General features: G+C 36.1%; 1 protein-coding gene across 1 annotated transcript in view; it reads left to right on the forward strand.

Annotated features, from left to right (window-relative positions):
• The window catches only part of SLC30A9 (solute carrier family 30 member 9), a 92,605-nt gene extending 78,082 nt beyond the window's left edge, over positions 1-14,523 (forward strand). Inside the window, exons 16-18 of the mRNA XM_019025661.4 lie at positions 2,636-2,765; positions 5,205-5,318; positions 13,087-14,523. Of these exons, the coding sequence (XP_018881206.1) occupies positions 2,636-2,765; positions 5,205-5,318; positions 13,087-13,131 (289 nt within the window). The 3' untranslated portion in view covers positions 13,132-14,523. The remainder of the gene's footprint in view (positions 1-2,635; positions 2,766-5,204; positions 5,319-13,086) is intronic.
• Positions 14,524-15,703: the final 1,180 nt, after the last annotated feature.

Below are 15,703 nucleotides of genomic sequence, written 5' to 3' on the forward strand. Positions count from 1 at the left end.
GCCATGTTGGCCAGGCTGGTCTCAAACTCCTGAGAGACGAGGTTTCATCATTGGCCATGTTGGCCAGGCTGGTCTCAAACTCCTGACCTCAGGTGATCCACCCGCCTCGGCCTCCCAAAGTGCTAGGTGTGAGCACCGCGCCCGGCCTCTGTATCCGTTACTGAAAGTATCGAAGTCTCTAGTTATCGTTGTTGTATTAGCTCTTTCTCCCTTCATTTCTTCTTGGTTTTGGCATCATATATTTTGGTGCTCTGTTGTTGCTACATACATGTTTATAATTTTGTATATATTGTTTAATAAGTAATGTCTAAAAAAGAGCTATAAACTGAAAGACTGGCAAATTTGAAATTTTGTGGAAGAGTGAATATCTGTGGATTCAATTATTGGAAAAAATACGTCAGTAATCCAGAAAATTCATACAATTTTTTAAACAGTATATTAGTTACCTACTGCTGTGTGACAAATTGGCCCAAAACTTAGTGGTTTAAACAACATATTACCATCTTACAGTTTCTGTGAGTCAGGAATCAGGGCACAGCTTATCTGGGTCTTCGACTTCAGGGTTTCTCATAGACTGTAATCAAGGTGTTGACTGGGATTATAGTCATCTCCTGGGGAAGGGGCTGCTTCTAACCTTACTCACATGATTGTTGGCAAGATTTAGCTCCTTGCCAAATGGGCCTCTTCAACATGGCAGCTTGCTTAATCAAAGCGTGCAAATTGATAAGGCAATAGAGAGTGAGTGTGAACAAGACAAAAGTCACAGGTTAGTCACCTGGTCTTGGAAATGACATCTCATCACTTTGCCATATTTGGTAGTTATAGCCCACATTCAGTGAGAGGAGATCACACAAGGGCTTGCGTATAGGTGGCAGGGATTGATCATTGGGAGCCCTCCAAACAGTTTTCTGTCTGTAGTTAGTTATATGTAAGAACATAAGGAAAAAGTATATCTAAATATATTTATTAGTTGCTACTCACATACCAGCCAAATAATGAAATGTGTTAATACTCTGTGAAGACTAAAGTAGAAATGATTTTTGAAAATGAATAAATATGTTCTGTGAGTTACCAGGAGAGAAAAAAAAAAGAATAAATGATATAGCCTCTTGCCAATCTGAAAAAGTTTTGTTTTAACTTGAGCACATGTAACTATAAATATTAAAACATTAATTCTTATTTCATCCTTGATGGTTGATTAAAATATAGCTTCCTTATATGGATAAAAAACTTTGGACTCAGTGTTTAGTAACCCGCTCAGGATCCCTCAGAAATTAGGGTCTAATGTTGTAAGAATACTTGGAGTGTTACGTAGGCTTGTTTTTCTAGTAAATCTCCATGTCCTCAGAATTCAGAGTGTTTTGTTGTTTCTTATATGTGCTGTACAGAAAAGATCTTACAGTGATCACTGTAGAAAGAAGAGAATTTCTCAACAGTTTCTAGGCAAGATTGTTTACTGAGGGTTAGAGCAGGAGGGGTGAAAAGTAGTTATGCTTGAGTATCTGCTTTCCTGTCTGGGAGGCAAAAGGGTATGATGCAAATACCACTGGGCTTGGACTTCTGAAGAGCTGGGCTGGGGAGTCCTAATCTGCTGTTTACTAGCTAAATTACCTTGAGCAAGTCACTTATGCCCCTCTAGGATGATTTTATCATGTATAAAATAAAGATGTCACCCTATCCACTTATGAAAGCCATCCATTAAATGCCTGCCTTATAGTTCTTACTATATTAAACATTTTATATATGTATTAGCTCATTATTCCTCACATCAAGTCCCATGTGGCAGTTATTATTAACCTCATTCTAATAGAGAACTTCACAGCATTGTATGAAGACTTTTAAAGAAGCTAGTGAACATACAATTGGTTAATATACTCTACAACACCATTATAAATTAAAACAAATTTTTGTATGGCATTTAGGAAATTGATAAGTGGATATATGGAGACAAAGGCTTATGAGATAACATGACATTTTAGAAAATTGATTTAGAGTTAATGAAAATATGTATATGTGTGTATATATATATATTTTTTTTTTTTTTTAATTTTTTTTTTTTTTTTGAGACAGAGTCTTACTCTGTTGCCCAGGCTGGAGTGCAGTGGCACAATCTGGGTTCACTGCAACCTCTGCCTCCCAGGTTCAAGCAATTCTCCTGCCTCAGCCTCCTGAGTAGCTGGGATTACAGGCATGCACCACCATGCCTGGCTAATTTTTGTAGTTTTAGTAGAGACAGGGTTTCACCATATTGGCCAGGCTGGTCTCAAACTCCTGACCTCAGGTGATCCTCCCTGCTCGGCCTCCGAAAGTGCTGGGATTACAGGCATGAGCCACTGCGCCCAGCAGAGTTAATGAATTTTTAATACACGAGCTTTATAATTCATATATAAAAATTACCATAAAATAATATTTGTTAAGTTTGCACCTTTGTATGATATCATGCCAAAAAAAAAAAGCTAAACGGACAGGCCTTAGAAAATGATGGGTGGTACTTAATGGTGAATACTCTGAAGCCATCTTAGTCCATTCTCGTAACTAGTGGGGAAAAAACAATAATTCAAGCCTTTGTGCTATTAAAGTATATATATGTGTATGTATGTATAAATAAATTTGTATGCATTGTTATTGATTGCAGGGCAATTCATGATGTTAAAGCCACAGATCTGGGATTAGGTAAAGTAAGATTTAAGGCAGAAGTAGATTTTGATGGGCGAGTTGTTACAAGATCATATTTGGAAAAACAAGATTTTGACCAAATGTTACAAGTAAGTTTATTTGTTTTTTCTTACATAACTGAGGGTTAGAAAAATGCTTTTAAGGTAAACAAAATGAAATTTTTTTTTATAGATCTTAAAGGCACTTTAGCTCTCAACTTCTTAGGTTCCAAAATTTAACAGAGACCTTTATATTTACTATGGAGGGGTTCAGAGGAGACAGCAAAAGAACAAACTTACTATTACATGCTTGCTATGTGCATTTAATCTTTTTTTTATCTAATTTACCCTCAACAACCCTGTTATTTCAACAATGAAATAACATTTTTATTTTAACATATATAGAAATTGAAACACAGAGAGATTAAGTAATTTGCCTTAAGTTGTAGTGCCACAGAGATGGAGTCATATATGAATCGAGATCTGCCTGACTCCAGAATCCATTTTTTTATTAAGAATAGTTTAAAAGAGAATTTATAAAACAGAATATAATGAACAGCACAGATGTTACCACTTGCCCCTGTCAAATCTTAACATTTTGCTATAGTGTGTTTGCTTAAGGTCTTAAAAAAAGAAATAATTACAAAAACAGTTCAAGCCCACATTTTCTCTTTCTATATCTCATTCTTCTTCTTCCATCCCTAGAATTAAACATTATGCTGAATTTGGTACCTGTCTTTTCCATTCAGATTTTTATACTTTTCAGCATTTTTTAGTATAATATGTAACATTTTGAATGTTTAAAAATTGGTATAAATGGTATCCTACTGTATGCATCTCTACAATTGGCGTAACAACATATTTTTTAGATTCTTCCGTGTTAATTTATATATCTCTAGTCAGTTTACTTTCATTGTTATAGAGCATTTCATCCTATGAATATGCTGTAATTTATTTATTTTGTCTCCAGTTGATGGACATTTATATTACTGTTAGAAACAATGCCATGGCCGGGCACGGTGGCTCACGTCTGTAATCCCAGCACTTTGGGAGGCTGAGGTGGGCGGATCACGAGGTCAAGAGATCGATACCATCCTGGCCCACATGGTGAAACCCCGTATCTACTAAAAATACAAAAATTAGCTGGGTGTGGTGGCGCGTGCCTGTAGTCCCAGCTACTCGGCAGGCTGAGGCAGTAGAATCGCTTGAACCTGGGAGGTGGAGGTTGCAGTCAGCCTAGATCGTGCCACTGCACTCCAGCCTGGGCAACAGGGCGAGACTCCGTCTCAAAAAAAAAAAAAAAAAAAAAAAAAAAGAAGAAAGAAACAATGCCATGATTGCATTCTCACACGTTTCCTTGTTCACATATATGAAAATTTCTTTAGTATGGTGTATATATAGATAGCTAGATTTTAAATAGGTGGGCCATTGGGTGTACTTACCTTCAGCTTGCCTAGGTCTTACCAAGTTATTTTCCAAAGTGTGTCAATTTAACTTCCATCATTGTATATCAAGGTTCTTGCTTCATATTCTTACATGATTGTATTAATAGAGTTATTAAATTTTTGCCAGTTTGATAGGTGTGAAATAGTATCTTGTTCTAATTTTATTTCTTGGAGCATTGAGGTTAATAAACATTGAAGTTCATTGACCAGTGGGATTTCCTCTACATTGCTCCCTGATTTTTCATGTTTTAAGTTCATTTGTATTACACTTATAGATTTGAAAGGTCTTTATTTTATTGTATTGTATTATTATTTTTTGAGACAGAGTCTCGCTCTGTCACCCAGGCTGGAGTGCAGTGGCGCGATCTTGGCTCACTGCAACCTCCGCCTCCCAGGTTCAAGCAATGATCTACCTCAGCCTCCCAAGTAGCTGGGATTACAGGTGCCTGTGACCACACCCGGTTAATTTTTCTATTTTTAGTAGAGATGGGGTTTCACCATCTTGGCCAGGCTGGTCTTGAACTCCTGGAAAGGTCTTTATTTTTAATATCCTGGATGCTAATTCTTACTTGTATATATGCAATTTTTTTTTCTAGTTTATAACTTCCTTTTCTTTTTGTTGTTATACAAAATATTTAATATGATTTTTAATTTTAATGTGAGATTTGTAATCTTTTCCTCTGTGCTTTTTATTCTTTTGCATGAAAAATCCTTCCGTATCCCATTATCATAAAAATATTCTCTTCTCATCTAGTAGTTTTTTGGTTTGTTTTTTACCCTTATGTCTTTCATCCACTTCGAATTATTTTAATGGTCTGACATAGGGATTCAATTTTTTTTCTTAAGGGAAAATATTCTAACACTATTTATTGACTATATTATTTCCCCAGTAATTTTGTAGTGCTACCTCTGTGTAGTAGTATACTCAGTTTTCTTGATCCGAATTGTTTTGGAAATAGGTAATCCATTGCCTGTGGCTTAAAGTTTTAAAAATGTTCATTAAACTTAATGGTGTTTGTTATAGGTTTGTTTTTTTTTAAGGAGTCATAAGTGTACCACTATGGTTTTTAAAAAATTTATTTTCCTGTTTTCATTTTCTTTATAGGAAATTCAAGAAGTGAAAACTCCTGAAGAACTAGAGACCTTTATGCTTAAACATGGAGAAAATATTATTGATACTTTAGGAGCTGAAGTAGATAGACTTGAGAAGGAACTGAAAGTAAGATGTATTCATAAAAATAACATAATGATAATGGCAGCTATTTTTTTGAGTACTTACTCTACAGCAGACACTAAGTGCATCCATCACATGCATGCTTTAACCCACTCATAACTCCACAGTGTGTAGGTATTTATAAGCAAGAAAATGACTGGGTTAGATAAGTTGAATAATTTACCCAAGGAAATAGGGAAATTGTGATTTGAACCAGATTCTTTACTTTTAAACAGTATTTTATGCAGCCTGCTTAGTTTCTAAAATAGTCAAAGGGGGTTTTTTTGTTTGTTAATAAATAAGCATTTTGAAAGTTCCTAGAGAAAGATGAAAAGGAAACTTTAGACTCTGGTCAAAAGTTAGAAAAAATAGAATGTATATCTTGCTTTTAGCCCATTTGAAATTATTTTCTGTTTTTGTTTGTTTCTATTCAGTTGGATGTTATTGTAATTTATTGATTATGTTACTGAAATATTACCTGATCCTGATCAGGTTGTCTTTTAAAATGTCTCAGTGTTCTCAAATTGCCATTTATTGGCATTTGAATTCTGTTTGCAATGAATAAAAACTTGTAAATGATCTTTATATAATTTGTTGAAGGCAGTGCTTTTTCTTCAGTTGATATTGACCATTCTTTAATTTTGTAAAAAATTGAAGAAAAAAACTTCCATCTCTACTTTTCAAGTTTTCCTTTGAGACTCTGGATATCCGATTAGATTAATACAAGTACTTCAAATAAGATTTTGTTAATATTATAGTTCATGAGCTTTATCTGACATAATTTTTGAATTTTCTAGGTGATATTTTGGTCTTAAGACTCTTTCATTCTTAAAAATTATTGCAGACCCCAAAGAGATTTTATTTATTTGAGTTATAGTTATTGATATTTACCAAATCATGCATGAAAGTAGATAAATTTTAAAATATTTATCATTTACTTTTAAAAACATACACCTATTTAATATAAATAACTTTTTTTTTTTAACTAAGATAGAGTCTCACTCTGTTGCCTAGGCTGGAGTGCAGTGGCATGATCTGGGCTCACTGTAACCTCCGTCTCCTGGGTTCAAGCAATTCTCCTGCCTCAGCCTCCTGAGTAGCTGGGACTACAGGTGCCTGCCACCATGCCCGGCTCATTTTTGTATTTTTAGCAGAGATGAGATTTCACCATGTTGGCCAGGCTGGTCTCAAACTCCTGACCTCAAGTGATCTGCCTGCCTTGGCCTCCCAAAGTGCTGGAAAGTGCTGGGATTACAGGAGTGAGCCACCCCACCCAGTCACATTTTTTTTTTTTTTAATTGAGACGGAGTCTCACACTGTCACCCATGCTGGAGTGCAGTGGCGCGATAGCTCACCGCAGCCTCTGCCTTCCAGGTTCAAGGGATTCTCCTGCCTCAGCCTCCCAAGTAGCTGGGATAACAGGCACCCACCACTACGCCTGGCTAATTTTTGTTTTGTTTTGTATTTTTAGTAGAGACAGGGTTTCACTATGTTGGCCAGGCTGGTCTTGAACTCCTGACCTTGTGATTTGCCCACCTCAGCCTCCCAAAGTGCTGGGATTACAAGCGTGAGCCACCGCGCCAAGCCCACATTTTTATATAAATAGTTATATTTTCCAAAATGAAAAAACGTAGTTAGAAGAGTGATATTTCACATTTTTGCAAAAGTCTCTTATGCCTGGCTTAGTAGAAGACAGCTACATTCCCATATCTGCTTCTGCCTTCAGTTGTAGTGATTTGATTGTTTGGCCGAAGAATATGAAGGAAAGGGAGAACGGTTTCTATAGCCTTTTGAGATAATTGTGATACTCTCTTTTGGTGTTATAACAGCTGGTAGAAACCAAATCAATGAATGAACTTTTCATATGCTACTTGTGAAGGTAGGGGGCACAGTCTACAAGACTGTCCTTCCTTCTAATACCAACTGTGAGTTCAGGAGGTTCCCTAGAGCACCTTCAGATTTAATAACTCGCTAGGACTCTTAGAACTCACCGAATCATGTTATACCCATCATGGTTTGGTTTATTACAGGGAAAGGATACTGCTTGAAATCAGCCAAGAGAAGAAGTGCATAGGGCAGGAGGGTCCAGGAAAGTTCCAAACATGAAGTTTCAGTTGTCTTTTCTCTGTAATGTATAGTATTACTCTCCTGGCAATGAAGTGTGACAGTAGCATGACGTGTTGCCAACCGGGAAGCTCATCTGAGACTTGATGACCAGAGATTTTATTGAGGCTCCATAGTTGACTGCCTAAGTAGCTGACCTTTTGTCTCTAGCCCTTCTAGAGGTAGAGCAGATACTGTGTGGCCAAAGGCCCCCATCATATATCACATTCTAAAGTTAATGCCCCCAGATAAACAAAGACACTTTTAGGCAGGACATGTCAAGGGCCTAGAAATTCCCTCCCGGTTATGGAGAACAAAAGCCAAACCTCCCTTTGGGTAAGATTAATTCTCTACTATACACTGTTATATTAAAATCTGTTGGTCTATTTTTATACTCTGAATGAATCTTTTACCCATGCATGATTCTATAACATTATGAATTAGTATTTTGGAAAATACTGGTTCACAGAAGTGCATAGATCTTTCAGATGTTGATACATTTCTAAATAATGGGTACACTCTCAGGCTGATGGGGTGGATATGTTTTTCAACTTAAATTTCCACTTAAAAGCTTGCATTTTATCATTAGCAACAAATACTGTTGTTTTCCTTGAAATAAGACTCATTTTGTTCATTTTTTAGGAGATGCCTGCCAAATACCCAAATTTGAATAAACCGAGTTTGTTAATCTTTCAAATAAAAATGTACTCTAGATTAAAAAGCAGTTTATTCAGCTCACAACTTAAGCAATCAAAGAAGTACTTTTACGTACTTTCCATTTTGTCACAGTATTTTTAAAAGTGAACTCAAGGGTTTAGGTTTAATAAAATGGATACATTTGCTATTTCATGAAAGACTTTTTAAAATGAAACTGGCTTTTTTTTTTATGTCAAGTGTGGGACAGTAGAGACAATGACTACTGGTATTGTTTGATGCCATTTGTGTTGAATTGTGCAAAGGTGCAAGCAGTTTTACCCACCATTGTTTTTATGCCATCAGGAAATGTCAGCATAGTAAAAAAAGCAAAGAATGTCTTACAGTTACTATGAAAATTGTGACCTTAGAGTCCCCCTAAAAAGGTCTCAGGACCCCAGCAGTCCTTGAACTGCACTTTGCAAACAACTAATCTATATAAAATGTGAGACAATGGTTATTTTTGTGCAAGGTAGCACAAGATTGAATAAACTTTGCTCTTTATTCTATTTGTTTTTATTTTGCTGGCAAGGAAAATGATGGACTAAATATTTGCTTTACATTTTAGTAGATACAAGAAATCAGAAGCCAGATTTAAGAATAGTCACCAAATTGGTCCTTGTCATCTACATTTACTCTTACAACAATCAGACCTTATTGTTTTTGTTTAGCTAACTTTGTACTTTAACTAGAGGCTATTAAATCATTAATAATGTTTTTGAATTATGTAAGTCTTTCAAACCGGGAAGGTAAGTATAATCCATACATTCAGGTGGAAATGTCCTTGGCTAAGATAATAAAGCATGGCCGGGCGCATGCGGTTGCTCATGCCTGTAATCCCAGCACTTTGGGAGGCCGAGGCGGGTAGATCACGAGGTCAGGAGATTGAGACCATCCTGGCTAAAATGGTGAAACCCCGTCTCTACTAAAAATACAAAATATTAGCCGGGCGTGGTGGCAGGCATCTGTAGTCTCAGCTACTCAGGAGGCTGAGGCAGGAGAATGGTGTGAACCCAGGAGGCGGAGCTTGCAGTGAGCCGAGTTTGAGCCACTGCACTCCAGCCTGGGTGACAAACCGAGACTCCGTCTCAAAAAAATAAAAATAAAAATAAAACAAAATAAAATAAAGATAATAAGGCATAATTAATCTTAAGTCAAAGGACATGTTGTTCATAGTTGAGGTGCCAAACCAAAAGGGAATGCATGAATGTAATTGTTTTTCTTAGTCATGAAAATAAGCTGATTTTCTTTTGAAAACTAAAACTTTGTTCACTGGCATATTCCTTCATTTTTAGTATCTGAGTTTAAATTGTAATTATTATTGGATTATTTTGGGAGGTCACACTCATTTATATAATTCTGTACCAGTGGAGTCATCTCTGTTGAGTAATGCCATTGAGTGTTGAAATAGATTATATTTTTGGCTTAAAATTCCAGAACTTGTGGCTGGGTGCAGTGGCTCACGCCTGTCATCCCAGCACTTTGGGAGGCCAAGGCAGGTGGATCGCCTGAGGTCAGGAGTTCAAGACCAGCCTGACCAATATGGTGAAACCCCATCTCTACTAAAAATAGAAAAATTAGCTGGGTATGGTGGCGGGCCCTTCTAGTCCCAGCTACTTAGGAGGCTGAGACAGGAGAATTGCTTGAACCCGGGAGGTGGAGGTTGCAGTGAGCCGAGATTGTGCCACTGCACTTCAGCCTGGGCGACAGAGCAAGACTCCATCTCAAAAAAAAAAAAAATTCTAGAACTTTTGTATAGTTATTTGTAAAGATGTTAAAAATAAGAGAGACTAATTCATAGATTCCCATATTACAAGATAGGAACTACAAAATTAATATAAAATATATCTTGTTATTATTTTGAAGTTCTTTGACCTGTTAAACATTTTTTTGTCTTATCTCTGTATTTCAGAGTATAGATAAACCTTTCTCCTATCCCTCCATTAAGTTTTTTGTTTATGATGATTAATGGAAATTAGTTCATTGGGAGGCTGCTGTAGCATTCATAAATTCCTTATAAATAATGTCTGAATTAAATGCTCTGTTCTTTACTTTGCCTTTGTTTCTACAGTTTCTCTTAAAGCATTGTTTTTAATGAATCTGCAGCATTGTAAAATAAATTATGTGATTTGGGCTTTAACTCTCTGCAAGTATTGGAATAAAATCCTCATGGTGTGTAAAATAGCCTAATCGGTATTGAGCAATGCAAGGAATATGGATTTTAAAGTATTTGTTGAATAAGTGGGTGAAAATTTTAAATTGGATACCAATTATTGATTTTCAGTTCTGTTCAATAAATATTAGTTTCTACTATACACATGATATCTTGTTGAGCAGTAAACATTGAATTTTAAGGATATTAATCATATTTATTCATTCAGCATATATTGTGTGCTTTGTATTGTGCACATATGCTTTTACAAATTTGATTAGTTTACTCTGAAAACTTGATTTTAAAAAGCAGAGCAAATTTTTAGGCTTTTTTTTTTTTTAGATAAAGCTTTTATTAGTACACATTTGTTTATATCATGCTTTTTAGACAGAATAATGTCAAACTTTTAATGAACAGGTAAATTTTTCAAGTCATATTAGGATAGGTAAGGGTTGATTGGAGTAGGAAGATACAATTTAGTTTCATTTCTGTTTGGAGAATTTTTTTTTTAATTCTATATTGAGTTTAAGGAGTTCTAGAGACAGGGAATAGTTTTAAATAAGGAAAAAGTTGGGTACAAAAGTGTGCCCTCCTTGTTAAAAGGTCCCTGGTCATTCCCACATTAGGATCTAAGAGGAAAGTACCCCCAGGCACACCTGAGCAACACTAGTTATAAGAAAAATCCCTGTGTGCACTCAGTAGAGTGTTCTTGCTGGAGCAAAACTCCAACATTCTGCCAGATTTTGTTTTTATAACTGGATGCCTTTAATACGAGTAATATGCACATGGTCCTAGGATATTTTTAAGCTAGGAATCCTAAATGAATCATTTACAGGAACTTTTCTCCCCTTTTTATTTTTGCAATTTTTATCAATAATGCACAAAGTTTATAAAGTCAAATAGAACTGAAAAGATTATAACAGAAATAACTATCACTGCCTCACCTGCCTCAGTACTTATATTTTAAGAGATAACCATTTTTAATACTTTTAGTATGTCTTTATTTATTGCCATATTTCTGCATAAAAGTCTTATACTACTTCTCTTGATTTAACAGTATTTCCTCTACGATAGATGTAGATTTAGTTCTTTTATACACTACTTTCTGTCCTCGCTTCTCACAGTATTAATATATTACATTTTATCATATTTGTAATTCCCCTCAAGTTGATTTAGGTACCCTTCCTTTTTTTTATTTTATTTTATTTTTTATTTTTTTATTTTTTTGAGATGGAGTCCCGCTCTGTCGCCAGGCTGGAGTGCAGTGGCACAATCCCGGCTTACTGCAACGTCTGCCTCCCAGGTTCAAGCGATTCTCCTGCCTCAGCCTCCCGAGTAGCTGGGATTACAGGCGTGCGCCACTATGCCCAGCTAATTTTTGTACTTTTTAATAGAGACGGGGTTTCATCATGTTGGCCAGGATGGTCTTGATCTCTTGACCTTGTGATCCGCCCGCCTCGGCCTCCCAAAGTGCTGGGATTACAGGCGTGAGCCACCGCGCCCGGCCAGGTGCCCTTCCTTTGTGCACTCACAGGAAAAAGAAACCCAAAATCTTTACTTTGCTCTGTGGTAGCCGAGTGTTGTAATTGCCTACTTAATTTACCTATATCACCTCACTACCAAACGTAAGTCCACTGAAGGCAAATACTGTTTGTTCCCAGCTCATTGTCATATACACTTCAATGCCTGGCACAGAGTAGGCATGTAATAGTAGACAGTATTGGTTGTTATTGAATTGAAGTTCCTTAAGCTAGCATATAAGATTTTTAACAACCTGATTTCTGCCTGTCTTTCCAGCCTCATTACCAACCCTACCCTTTTTGCAGCTTCTGTGCTAGCTATACCATAGTGCCAGTGCACACTTTGCAGGCTGTCTGACTTTGCTGATGTTGTGTTTTCTGTCTAGACACTCTTCATTATCTACCTGGAAGGCTCATCATATGCAGACCTAGCTTAGATATTATATCCTCAGTGAAATTTTCTAGATCTCATGAGCAAAATGGCTGTCTCATTTTTGCTCCCAGTGTTGTTATTTAGTACAGTGTAATAGGAGCTTGGGATCTGGAATCAGGCCTGGAGTCAGGCCTGGAATCAATCCTGGCTCCATCACTTACTAGCAGTGTGACTTCAGACAGGTTAGTTAATTTCTTCATACTTCAGTTTTCCCTGATGTATGTATAAGATGGAAATAGTAATTAGGTTATGAGGCTTTTAAAACACACATACATGTGCACATGTAACACAGTACTTGATACATGAGTGAGTAAGCAATAAATGATAAATGTTAACTTTTTATTATTAGCTCTAATACTTTAACTTGTAGATGATTACTGCTATGCTGGTCTCCCTAGCTAAACTGAGTCACTCAGGGTCAGGAACAGAGTCTTATTTAATAATCATAGCTCTGTTTTCTAGCACAGGGCCCGGCCCAAGAATACATGGATTGTTGCTAAAGTATATAAAATGAGTGGTTGTCAATTTACTCTTTTTGATTATTATTGTTTTGCAGTGATTTTCTTTTCACCACACAAAAATGTGTATTTCCAGTGCTTTGCAATGCTTGGCATTTACTAGATCCTTAATGCACTTTTATATTAACAAACACATGAACAAACTTAGGAATGTGATACTACTTATTGTACTGTTTATAGTATGCCTATTTACCTATTGATCTTATTTTTTTTTCTTATGCAACTATTTCTCTCATTAGTATGCTATAGTGAAATAGTTTGCAAATGTTTTCATTGGCTCTAATGACCAAAAGGAATAAAAAGAAACAAGATTTTATTTTGCTGCAAATAATGTGGTGGTGATTTTTCTTTCCAGAAACGAAATCCCGAAGTTCGACATGTAGATTTGGAGATACTGTGAGTTTGATGGAATGAATCACCTGGGTGGGGACCTTGGAAACAAGTTTGTCCGTCCACTCTACAAAGTTTCCTCCTCTCCTACACTGAAGGACTCAGTGCCATGCAGAAGCCTTTTTTTTAAGATGAAGGAAATATTTTATGTAAAGAGCAACTCAGCAGGACACAGAATTAAAACTACTACTTACATCTAAGAGACACACTACAAGTTGAATCAATTTGAAAATCATGTTTTTATGCTTCCATAGGGAACATTTTGGTTATTTAAATTGTTCATAATGTCCCATATTTCACCTGTTCAGTGTATACTGTACTTTGCAACCATCTTTCGTTTTTTCACAATGGTAAAAATAAGTGGCATCCATAGGATCATGATTTTTAATTTGTTGCCTCTGAAGATTTCACTCCATCAAGATCTGCCAGTCTTCAATATTCTGGCTAAATCTTGGTATGTGGTTTTTAAACAGTCACTCCGTTTCAAAATCTGTCTTTCCTTATAGAATGTGGAAATTATTTCTCCATACCTTGTGATTTTGACCTGAGTGCTAAGAGAATCACTCTCCTTACCTAGTTATCTACAAATGTTCATTCCAGAAATGTTTAGTTACTGAATTGAATGAAGACATCTCAGTACACTCTTTTAGGTCATAGTAGTTGCCATTTTGTAAAATTTATTTTTTCTTCTTTGCTTTTTTCCCCTTATTTGGTTTAATTTTTCTAATGTTAGGAGATATAGTCCTAGATATTTCCATGGGCCAGTGTGATGACTTTTTTTTAAATGAGGTTCAGTACCATAATGTTTATTTACTGGGAGATAATGCATTTATAAGCATTTTAAAATTCTGTAAAATGGGTTAGAAATATTTATAATTTTACAGGCAGGACAGCATTTGACTTTTATTTAAAAGGCGGCACTACTTATGTAAATCTGAGCTGTGGGATATTTCTTGCTTTAAGAGAGAGACAGAATCACTGAAACTCATGGTCATGATTTTGTATAATATAGTTCATACTGTGTCTGTGAGTTTCTTCCAGTTACAAATGGGCATTTAGCATAGTTATATTGACTATAACATGTAAGTAAATAGCTTTCTACTGACCCTAAGTTATCAAGGTGGAAAAAAAACATGCAATTCAGTAATTGAAAATGTGGTGAAAAGCTGCAGCTGTCATCATCAAAACAACTCATAACGTACTTTAAAATGTTCAGGTAGCAGTGAGCATTGTTCATATGAGAATGGCAGCTGGGTGATCTCTTTGCTGAATTAATGAGTTGTTAACATGTGGACCCAACTGCCTGTGTGAGATCTGTGTCTTAAAACTTACTGAAATGGAAATTTATGAATTATTGCAAATTGTAATGCTGGAAACAAAAAATAAATCCTTGGTTAAAGGGTTTGTAATGGTGATTTTTGATCCAGAAATCTCATTTACTGGAAAATTGTGAGACTTTACGTTGGTGTATTTTTCTTTTTTTTTTTTTTACTATTACAGAGTATTTTGCATGCTGTACATTTTAAGTGAAATAACATTCCAGTTTTATTTTTAAGATAGAAAATTGTTATATATATATATATAATTTGATACTCTATTCTTAGTTTCAAATTCCTTACCCCTTCTTTACAAAAATATGATTCATTCTATACTTTTTTCTTCTTCCTTCCCCTTTCCCACTTGCCATTTATTACTTCATGTCATTGCCATATGAGAAAGTACCAAATTATATCCAGTTTCCTCCTAGTGATATTACTCTGAAAAATTTCACAAAGCCAGACAAGAATAATTACTCATTTTTTTCCCCAAGACGACCCTCAAAGTTAATGTGCAGCAGGTATTCCAAATGGTATTTTTTTTTTTTAGGATTCCCTAAAAAAAAACAATTTCTGATATTTCTTTTTAAATCTGATTTTGGTTGAGGTCATACCATTCTTAAGTAATAATTGAAGGTTTATGTTGCCATCTTTTCTAATTCTGTTTTGCACTGATAAACTTACATAAAGTTTGTTTATGTAAAATAAGACATAAAGGAGTACAACATATCAAGGAATTTGAGTATTTATGTGGAATCAGGAAATTTTTCTAGAGTCATTGAATTTTCAAATCAGAGAATTTGGGCTGGATGTGGTGGCTTATGCCTGTAATCCCAGCACTTTGGGAGGCCGAGGCAGGAGGATTGCTTGAGCTCAGGAGGTCAAGACCAGCCTGGGCAACACAGCGAGACCTCATCTCTACTAAAAAAAGTTAGCCGGGTGTGGTGGTGCTCACCTGTGTTAGTCCATTCTCACACTGCTATAAAGAAATACCTGAGACTGAGTAATCAAGAAAAGAGCTTTAATTGGCTCACGGTTCTGCAGAATGAACAGGAAACATAGCAGCTTCTGCTTCTGGGGAGGCCTCGGGAAACTTCATTCATGGCAGAATACGAAGGGGAAGCAGTCATAGGCAGAGGAAGAGCAAGAGGCGGGGGTTGGGGGTAGGTGCCACACTCTTGTAAACAACCAGATCTCATGAGAACTCACTATACAGTACCAAGAGGGGAAGGTGCTAAAGTATTCATGAGAACTCCACCCCCGTGA

Source organism: Gorilla gorilla, chromosome 3 (assembly GCF_029281585.2).
Source record: "Gorilla gorilla gorilla isolate KB3781 chromosome 3, NHGRI_mGorGor1-v2.1_pri, whole genome shotgun sequence".
Lineage (NCBI taxonomy): Eukaryota > Metazoa > Chordata > Mammalia > Primates > Hominidae > Gorilla > Gorilla gorilla.